This window comes from Spermophilus citellus, assembly GCF_964194105.1.
Source record: "Spermophilus citellus genome assembly, chromosome: 2".
Classification (NCBI taxonomy): Eukaryota; Metazoa; Chordata; class Mammalia; order Rodentia; family Sciuridae; genus Spermophilus; species Spermophilus citellus.
In genome coordinates, this window is record NC_138183.1 from 168,877,202 (window position 1) to 168,887,609 (window position 10,408).

The 10,408-nt window shown below is 39.5% G+C and overlaps 1 protein-coding gene across 5 annotated transcripts in view; it reads right to left on the bottom strand.

Annotated features, from left to right (window-relative positions):
• ARHGAP42 (Rho GTPase activating protein 42) overlaps positions 1–6,879 on the bottom strand; it is a 264,319-nt gene extending 257,440 nt beyond the window's left edge. The window contains exon 1 of one of the 5 annotated variants that reach the window (XR_014020505.1): positions 4,261–4,987. Coding sequence is in view for 3 of the 5 variants with exons in the window: in XM_081281039.1 (XP_081137165.1) it covers positions 4,261–4,414 (154 nt within the window). In the remaining 2 variants the exon portion in view is untranslated. Of the gene's footprint in view, positions 1–4,260; positions 4,990–6,712 lie in introns of those variants that run through there. The other 4 variants (XM_081281041.1, XM_081281039.1, XM_081281040.1 and 1 more) reach the window with 4 other exon arrangements.
• Positions 6,880–10,408: the final 3,529 nt, after the last annotated feature.

Here is a 10,408-nt window from a genome sequence, read left to right on the forward strand (position 1 = left end):
ACATAAGGTATTATCAGCAATCTCTGTGTGAGAGGAAAATTTGTTTCAGCAAAACATCCATTAGATTAATTAAATGTAGTTGACAAATTTTGTATTGGTTCCTTGGTGTTGACTGCATTAAACTTGTAGACTAATTTGCTCTTAAGATAGTATGACTGTCATACACAGAGGTAGAGTTTCATGCTTGTGTATATTTAATTAGCTATCATAATAGACAATTAAATCTGTATTACAATCCATTAACTGTTTTTTTTCCTTTAAAAGAATTCCAAACATACAGGTTTGAGAAATTCTAACTTCAAGGCAGACCAAATAGCTGGCCAGTCCCAGCTTAAGGCAACAAGAGGAAAGGAAGAAGGGCTGGCCAGGATGCTGCAAGGCAGGGTAGAAGACTGCTCTCCTCACAAGGTCAGTTCTGTCTATGGTGCTACTTCAAGAGACACAGAGGACTGGTTCCAGAAGCCACATGGATGTCAAAATCCCAGGGTTAGCTTAAGTCCCTTGTATAAATGGAGTAGTATTTGCACATGATCTATGCACTTCCACCCATACACTCTAAATCACCCTGATTGCTTAAGGTACCTACTAAAATATAAATGTTACATAAATAGTTGCTATACTGTACTGCTTGGAGAAAATAGAGAAAGTCCGTATATGCAGTCTTATCCTGTTTTCTCGTCTTTTTTTTTTTTTTCTGAATATTTTCAACCCATGGCTGGTTGAATCTGCAGATAGGGAATCCACAGATATAGAGGTCTACAGTATTTTCAATTAATTTTAATTGACAGAAATGGTATGCATTGAAATGGTACATATTACATTTTGGTATATGTATACATTGTAGAATGGCTGATGTGAATTAACTCACATTTATCATTTTTGTAGTTAGAAAACTTAAAATCAAAATCACTTAGAAATTTCTAATTCTCTCTATCCCTCCCCCTGATTTTTTTTTCAGGGAGTCTGTGTATTCTTCTAAGAACAACATATTATAGATGATTCTTTGAATTCAAAAGTATAAAGATAAAGGGAAATGACAGGAGAGCAATTTTTAGATATTTCTTTGTTGTGATCCTTAAAAGGAGAAAATTAAGAAGTAAAAACAACCTATGATTTCACAGTTCAAATTTTAAGTCTGGAACCTAACAAAGGAATAAAACTCAAAGAATAACATTTGAGGAAAAGTGTGGAGATTTTGAGTCATACTTCATGAACTAAGCTTGATCCACAGATATCAAGAATATTCCCAAATATTTCTCACAAAATGTCTAAATGGTATGTGATAAAATTAACAAATAATCCTAGTGGTAAAATTTCTATAGATGTTTTCCTCATTTTGCAGGGAAAATAGGACTCAATTTATTTTCCAACACACAGCACTTGGACAGCACCCGAATTTAAACTCAAGTCTAGGTCATAATACTGAACTATCATTCTTTTTCTTAGAGTAGATGGACACATGGAATATAACAATTTATTCATTTTTGAAAAAATATTAATTATCTTACGGTATTTTAAAATGGAATCCTGAAGTTTAGGACAGATCATCTAGTTCCATTTATAATATCCTTTCTAAATAAATCTAAATCCTTAGTCATAGATCAAGGAGCATATGTGGCTTCTAGTGGAACAGTCAGTCATCCTTGCATTAATCAAACCCTCATCAGAAATTATTAACAAGGAGAGAAATAATAAGACATTAATGATTGTCAGCTAAGCAAGGTTACATTCATTAGGAAATCATTAGTTACCAATGAAACAACAAAATAAAAAAAGAAAGGGATAACGAAAATCCCTACTGAAAAAGCTGGTATAAAATTAGGGAAGGCCTCCTCAGGCAGGAAGAAAAACAGGAGGGACAGGACTTGGGGAGAGAGTGCTTCCTTAATGTACCTGGGATAGGACTAAGCAGGTCTCAAATCCTTTAGACACTTATCCAATCACCTTCAGAGAGTAAGCAGTTAGCAGCTGCAGGCTGGCCTCAAGCATCCTCCCCAAGGGACCTAAGGTGGTTTGGTGGGGAAAAAAAAGCAGTGCTATCATGTGACTTCAGGATTCCTTTGCTCTAAAACTTCCCATTTTGCAGCTGATGCTGGGAATTCTTTTTACAAAGAATAAAATATTTCCTTTCCACAATGAAAACAGTAATAATCAAACGTTAGAGTACATATTCTCACAAAGCTAAGAAACCTACAAAGACAGCGGGTTGTATATTTAAGTGCATGAGGCCAAATTAATAAGGCTAGGTCTATCAAGAAGCTTACATTCTCATGGTATCTTATAAATGAAAGAGCATAGCTATAAAGATGGGAATCACCTGATTTTTACAAAGCCAGATTCAAGAATCACAACAAAGTATGTAACATCACAAGTAAAATAATGTATATGTCAGAGCATTTATCATAGCTATGTAAGCATTTTCAACTTTCAAAACACTGAAGTTAATCTCATACAGAGTGGAGGGAAAATATAGAACATCTGGCAGCTTCAGCAAGAATCAGTCCCACACTTAGTGCTTGAGATAGGGACGCTCTTTTTGAAGAAGCATCATGCTCTCTAACATGAAAGAGACTTCAAGGAGGATTCACAAACCAGAGGAAGCAAAAGTTCACATGTGTGTCTATGCAACATACAAAGAACTGCTAATAAACTTTATTTCTCACACATCACTGTAAACACCATTACTGTAGCAGCCTCAAATTTAGAAACTAAGCAAATACGGACATAAAACAAGTTTTCTTTACCCTGGTTAAACAGCACAAGTAGAAAGTAAATGTTTTAGCATTTGGGATGGTTAAAACAAAAAGATTTAGGGAACACATAAATCTCAAGACATCTCTCTAAGCCCTATTCTTACTAATAATACATGTTTCAAATACAGATCAGAGGCTAAGTATCTCAGTTTCAGGCACACACACATCTGCATCATGTTGCTGACCTTGCACTGACATAAACAAAGATGCTGTCCCTCTATCTGTCTTTGGGAATACTTAATCGCCCAAAGGTTGCTCCACCTGGTGAAAATACCTCATTCATCCAGCCATCAGAGGCCAAAGATTCCAGGGTTTCATTTCAGAAACTAAAGTGCTCAAAAACTTCCATTAAGACACAAATACGAGACCAGGAGCCATGGCCTTCGCCAGTTATCCCAGCAGCTGTGCAGACCGAGGCAGCAGGATCAAGAGTCCAAAGCCAGCCTCAGCAAAAGTAAGACCCTAAGCAACTCAGTGAGACCCTGTCTCTAAACAAAAATACAAAATAGGGCTGGGGATGTAGCTCAGTGGTCTAGTGCCCCTGAGTTCATTCCCAGGTACTCCCCCTACCCCGCCAAAAAAAAAAAAAAAAGATGCAAATATGTCCTGGGAAAGGTAATTAAGCCTTATCATTAGTCACTCAATTCCTTGTATGGGATGCAAAGTATAAAAAGTTTCAGATTAACTTTTTAGTCTTAGTAATTGAACGTGAAGTTCCAAAGCAGGAAAGAAGAAAATAAAATGCTGTCAGGCGGTATAAGGGTGGGAGGCTGGAGAAGCCCTGAGGGTAGTTACATTCCTCGGAAGTTCTGATTGACCTTTAGCCCCTGAACTCTCACCCTCAAGGCTCTACCAACACCACACACAATGTAAACCAGAACTAAATGCGCACAGGAAACTTGTAAAGGATTTAAACCCACTGGTGCCATACTAACTTTGATCATCTTACTAAATAGCAAAACTCAAATATGTAATTTTTTAAAAGCCGACTCAATGACTGTGGCCAGGGACAAGCTATTTACGTATATGAAAAATTGATAATTGTCTTTGAAAATAAGACTAGCTTAATTTCATCTTTAAAAATGTTCTTGACCCCCTCCCTTTTAAGGAATTTTTAAAAAGTGTTCAAACTAGGCACATACACACAAAATAATAATAATAATAATAATAATAATAATAATAATAATAATAAAATACAAGGAAAGTAAAAGCCCCCCAACAACTTTCCAGCGGTGTGATGAGAAAGGTGACTTTGAATGACTTTCCTTAGGATATACTCTGTGTCCCTTAGGAAACTTTCCCTTCTCGGCAGACATGAAAGTAAATAAGAACACCTAAGAACAAACTTTGTTGGCCACCAGCAGGGGAGCTCTTCAGCTTTTGTCCCCAAATCCATTCAAACAAAAGAAGCTCGGTCTCCTCCAACCCAACCCTCGGACCCACACCCCACGGGGACTCTCCAGATCCTGGCGCGCTCCCTTCCCTCCCAAGCCGGTCTCCAACTTACTCCTCAGCGCCCCAATAAGCAAAGAGCCGTCCTTAATGAGCTCTTTGATGAACTTGTTGGTTCGCTCCAACTCAATCTCGTGACATTGCAGTCGCTCCCTGAAGTCCGGACTGTCCAAGTAGGAATCGCTGAATTCCAGAGTGGGTAGCCCCATGGCACAAGCAATGCCCGCTGCGGCTGAGGGCACGTCGGGGCCGGCGGTCAGGGTAGGGACAGCCGGCGACCGCGGCCGGCGCTGGGGACGCGCGATCGCGGAGAACGCACCGGGACGCAAGGGGACGGCGCGGAGGAAACGGGCCCCGCGCGCCGAGCCGCCTGCGCCGGGCTAGTCTTCCTCCCCAGAGGCAAGGCGAACGCAGGCACGGGCGGCTGGCCAAGGCGCGGGTCTGCTCAGGTCGTTGTCATCGGGGCGCATCGTCGCTCAGAGCACTAGGGTGGAGAGGATACGGGCCGCAGCCGGAGCAGCAAAGTTTCTCCCACGGCGCGCAGACACTTCCGGCAGCTCCACTCCCGTACTCTCTTGACAGTCGTTGGCGCTGTGAGCCCGAAGCGCCCGGCGGCGGCAAGTCCGGCCGGGCAGGGGAAATCCTCCCCCTCCACGAACGCAGGCTCAGTCAGAGAGCTTGCAAATCGGGCCTGGGCTCCGAGACCCTCCTCCCCGTGGCCGCACTCCCACTCCGCCCCCCACCCGCCCATTTACCCTCTTGCCCCCGCCCACCCTCCCGCACTTTGCTCAGGGCTCCCTGCATTGCAGTGGCCAAACAACTCCTGCCTATGCCCCAGGCGTTAACCCTGTCCCCTCCTGGGTGCCTGTCTCCACTGGCCCAGGGTGACACCGAGATCCCGCACTCCACAAAGAATCTCCAACTCCTAAAATACATGCCTATCACTTCTCTCCTTCATCCACTCCTTAGAATGCCTGGGTGAGAAACCAATGTTAACTTTCCCCAAAGTTTGAATATTTGGAAGACACTACTTATAGCGTTAGTTTATATTTACTTGATACTTCCCCCACTGCATGCATACAAATTGCAAGTTGAGACTTGTCTCTTTCCCACCCCTCAATTTCATCAATCCAGACTAATGTAATAGTATTTTTTTTCTCAGTTGCTGGGAAGATTTTTCAGTCATTCCTAGCCTGTCCCAAGAAAGCACCTTGGACTTAGGTGCTCTTACTGATAGATGAATATTTATTTGCATCACAATATTAGTATGTTGTATTGGCATTTGGATGGAATCATCCTAGAAGCAGGGTGATTTTCAAATCACTGAAGTGGGCAGAAGTTTCAAACAGTAGTTAGTTCATTCATACTAACAGGCTGTTCCCCATCTGGTAGAGGTCCATCTAATAAATTTCTGTTCTTGCAACTTTGACAGCAAGAGAAATTTCTGATATACATCTCATCTGCTATCATCTATAGGATTTTTGAGACTCAGTTACATTTCTTAAGTATCTGCTTTTAATTTCTATTTTTTCATTGCTTTGTCCATTTGAACCATCTGTTAACTCTTCTACAGATCATGGGAAAAAATCCATTAAAGTGCTTTACATTTTTCCCAATTAAGTTTCAAGGGAACTTCAAGACATTTAGTTTCATTTTTTAAAAAATATACATAAACGTTAAAAATAGCATGTAGGGATGGGGATATAGCTCGGTGGTATAGTGCCTGCCTAGCATGCATGAGGCCCTGGGTTTGATCCCCAATACCAGAAAAAAAAAAATTGCATGTAAACTAAAACAAATATGATCATGTAAACAGTATGTTTGATGGTTTGGTTTAAATTCTTCTAGACCAAGGAATTCAGATTTAAAAACCTTACAATTCAGATTTTAAAACCTTACATATTTTCACTATTCATTCTCAACATGTTGGCAAAAAGACCAATCACAATTACATAATTCCAAGTGTTGAACTAGTATCTGTCAATTAAATAAGCCTCATTCAGTGGCATAGGGGAAACAATAATGTTTGTCAGATAATGGAATAACATGAACAGCCAAAGACTGTTTTTCACCTAAGGTGATTTTACAACTATTCATCATAGCCTGAAAGACAAAAAGCCAGTCCAGCCAAATAAATAAGTTTCCTTTCAACTTTTGCCATGTTGCTATTCCAAGCAACTAAATCCAATGCCAACTGCTGAGATATGAAACAGGATAAAATATAACAATCTCTTCTTGTTTTTCGTGAAATCAAAGACCTATGATTAATTCTTTAAAAATGCATCAACAGTCTTTGATAAGTAGCATTTAGTATGTTGGGTATCAATCTTTGGTTTTCTGTGGAGTCTTACATGTCAGGGCAGATTTATTCTAGATTCTAAGATATGGGTTCTCATTTACCCATTCATGTATGTAGTTGCATGTTTTATACCTGCCTTCTACATTATTAGGATCTGGATGGAGAAGTGGATTATATATAGAAAGATACATAAAGCAAAGCATTGTACCTGATCTTAAGCTGCTCTCAGAAATTAAAATACATTGAAGAAGTCCTGGTATAATCCAAGGCAAAACATGCTGTGTTCCACAACTTCACACAGATGTTGTACCAATAATGTCACTGATGCCATTCATCATCAATTTTTCCACTCAGGTCCATCATTGCTTTTACGTGGAATCAAGATGTTCCATCTGTCCTTCACCCATTAGTGTATAAAGTTTAGTGTGTTGTAAATAAACTTTTCTCTTGTAGGTGCTTTCAGGGTTACTCATGACTTGTTCCATGATTCATACTTTAATTATACCTGCTAGTCAGGCTTTTTTTTTTTTATGCCACATTAACCCAGCTACTTGAGAGACACCAGAAATGATTTTGCTTTGAGGTGGATTTACTGTCAGTTTTGAACCTGATTCTTTCCAAGAGAAAAGGTTTATAAATAAAAGATTGTCTACACCTGCAGCTTGTCTGAATGTGAGTTTTTAATGGGCTGAAATGTAGGTAGCCTTTCCAAAAGTTTCCACTTCACAATGTGTGGCACTGCCAGCCACTTGGTTAGCTTCACAAATATTGTTGGCTGACATGAGCTTTGGCATGGTAACTGGCACAGAGAAATGACTGTTTGTTTTCTTAATTCTGAATGGGGGTGTGTGGAGTTCTGTCTGTTTTTATTTAAGAGCAAATAGGTTGTAGGGGATAGTAAACAAATACCTGGTATTTGTAAACCTGCCTAAAACTTTTTTCTTTACCTACTAATTGTCTGTTCTGTAATATGCACACAGTAAATGTTACTGTCAAGTTGTTATTTTTCAGTTAGTTAGATAGACTTAAGCCTCCCAGCCTCAGATATCCCAAGTTAAATTCAAGTATGGTAAAGAGTAACTGAAAAGAGAACATCTCAGCTCTTCTTGAAGTGAGGCGGCAGATATATTGTCACTGTTTGCATTCCTACCTGTGCACTATAATGTCCCAAAACATGTTCCTTGAAAGTAGGTTTTATATCATTCTAGCTCAATCTTACATCATGTCTAGAAAAACAATATTGTACCCAAATGAACAAAAACACATGATTTCATTTCTAAAACACTTTTTTGTGGTTAAATGTACATAACATAAAATTTACCACCTTAACCATATTTAAGTGCACAATTCAGTGACATCAAGTACATTCACATTCTTGTGCCATCATGGCCACCTTCCACGTCCAGAACGTTCTCATCTTCCCCAACTGAGACTCAGTGCCCATTAAACAGTGATTCCTTATTGTTCCTGGTAACCATCATTCTACTTTCTATCTCTATGAATTTGACAATTTGATGCCTTGTATCAGTGGGATCAATACAGTGCCCTTTTGTGTCTGTCTTATTTTCCTTAAGTGATTCAGCCACTAATGAGAGAAGCAAAGAAGACCTAAGAACCAGATTGTGTATTTAAAATCACATACATAACTTTTTGCATTCACAATTTCTTAGTCTCTTCTACCAGCAGAAAAGGAAAGTCCAGATTAAGCCTTTAGATAACAGGTAGTTTATTCTGCCTTATTAAAAGCATTCCCATTATTATTTTTGTCCCACACAGTGTTTCTAACATCATTATTTCTTCCAGATTGGTGGTGTATGATATTGTACACTCCAGTAGACAAGCATTCACATCATTAGCAACAGCAGCCTACGTGACTTAGTAACATTATCTTTTGCAGCTAAAAAAAAAAAAAAATGCTCCCACACGTTGCAAAGGCCCTCTCAACATCTGTTGTGAAACACTGACAAATGCTAAAGATAGCTTATGTTGAAAAAAAAACTTTGCTTTGTCTGGAGGTTAGACATGGTAGTCTTTCACAGGAAGACCACAGAACACAGACCACATTGTATGAGTCTATGGATTGCAAGGGCTCATTATCCAATAAAAGGACTAAAGAGCAATGATTGGAAGACCAAAAAGCTAAAATCTAAGTGGTTGAGAGCTTAGAAGAGAGCTTGGATAAGGTAGGTAGGTACTCTTGAGATAGCGAAGAGATGAGCAGAAGCAGGTTAAGTGAAGGAAGGAAATGTACCATGTGACATCATGGATGAAGCAGGAATTCAGTAAAACTCTCAAGATTTGAGCCCACACAACTCAAAAGCATTACCCTTTTTAAAAATAATATAGATAGGTTTAGTTTTCCACGCTGAATTGTAGGTAAATTAATATAACGAAGAGGTGCTGTCCAAGAGAGAAGCAGAGCCATGATCCTCAGGATGCAGGGTTGGTTACAGAGGGGACACTGGCCACAGCAAGCCCAGACCACCAACTAAGCCAGCCAGAGTGACTGCAGAGGGCGCCTGTGACCAAAGGCCTTCCAGCTCTGAGATTTGTGTTATATTGATTTCTGAGCAAGAGGAACAAGAAAAAGGGCAGAAATCTAAGCATAAAAGCCACACATCAACTAATTACACTTATGAGGAGAGGAGAGAAAAGGACTGGGGGGTAGGCAGAGAGAGGTGTCAACTGTTTTAAGTTGAGGAAAAACTTTACTTAGGCATAGATTTTGATATGATTTCCATTTAGTATTGCCCCCTGTGGCAAATTATGATGTTTGGTAACAGAAAACCAGGAAGAGAAAAAAAGACTACACACACACACACATACAAAAAATAACAACAACAACAACAAAAAAACACAGCTCCTTCATGTACTGGGCATGAAATTCAGAGTTACCTACATAACTTCAGTGGCCTCCTTTTCTTTCTTTCTTATTTTTTTAATACCTTCATTTTGTTTATTTATTTTTTTATGTGGTGCTAAGGATCGAACCCAGTGCCTCACACATGCTAGGGGAGCACTCTACCACTGAGCCACCACCCCAGCCCCCTCGTTTTCTTTTGTGTGGTCTTGGGAGTGGAACCCAGGACCTTGGCATGGGCTAGGCAAGTCCTCCAAGACCCAGTTTCCCACAAGGTGAGGAAGTTATGACAAAATGGTTAACTTACTTAAATTTACAAAGTTAGAAGTGCCCGGAGTTGAGAATTCAGTTCAGTGTATCTAGCTTAAAAAAGCATCCTTAAAAAAATGTATTTAACAAATATTTATAGGTATCTATCATTGATGGATGCTGCACAGATGCTGGAAATATAAGAGTAAGAAAAAATTAACCTCAATCCTGTTCTAACTAAATTTTCAGTCTAATGAATTTAAGTAAAAACATTACTCAAATGAACACCCAATGGTCATTTATAAGCTGGGTATTTAGGATAATTGACCTTTTAAGCTTTAGAACTTCCAAATGTATAAAATTAGGGGTGATAGTGGTAGTAAAAATCACTATCATTTATTAAGTGCTTACTGTGTGCCAGTCACCATCCTGAACTCATGATGAAATAACATTCATTGTTCTACTTGGGTCATTTTTAGTTCTAGTCTAGACTTGAGCTATTTCTAAGCCTGTGACTCAAAGGTTGGATAAGGAATTTCTTCTATACCAAAAGTAAGAATCAATCACAGGTAGAGTTTTCAACACTCCATCCATGTGTGCTCAAAGAGGAAGTGAGGTAGCCTCACTTCTCACTGAAACCCTAAAGGGCGTGGCCTCTCCTGGATTCCATAGCAACCACTGAGTGCACAGGCAGGAAGCAAGCATTAACTGAGCAACTACACTTGACCTACCAATCTTCACACTACCTCTGGAGGCAGGAGTTTTACAATGACACTGAGGCACCAAAGAGCAAAT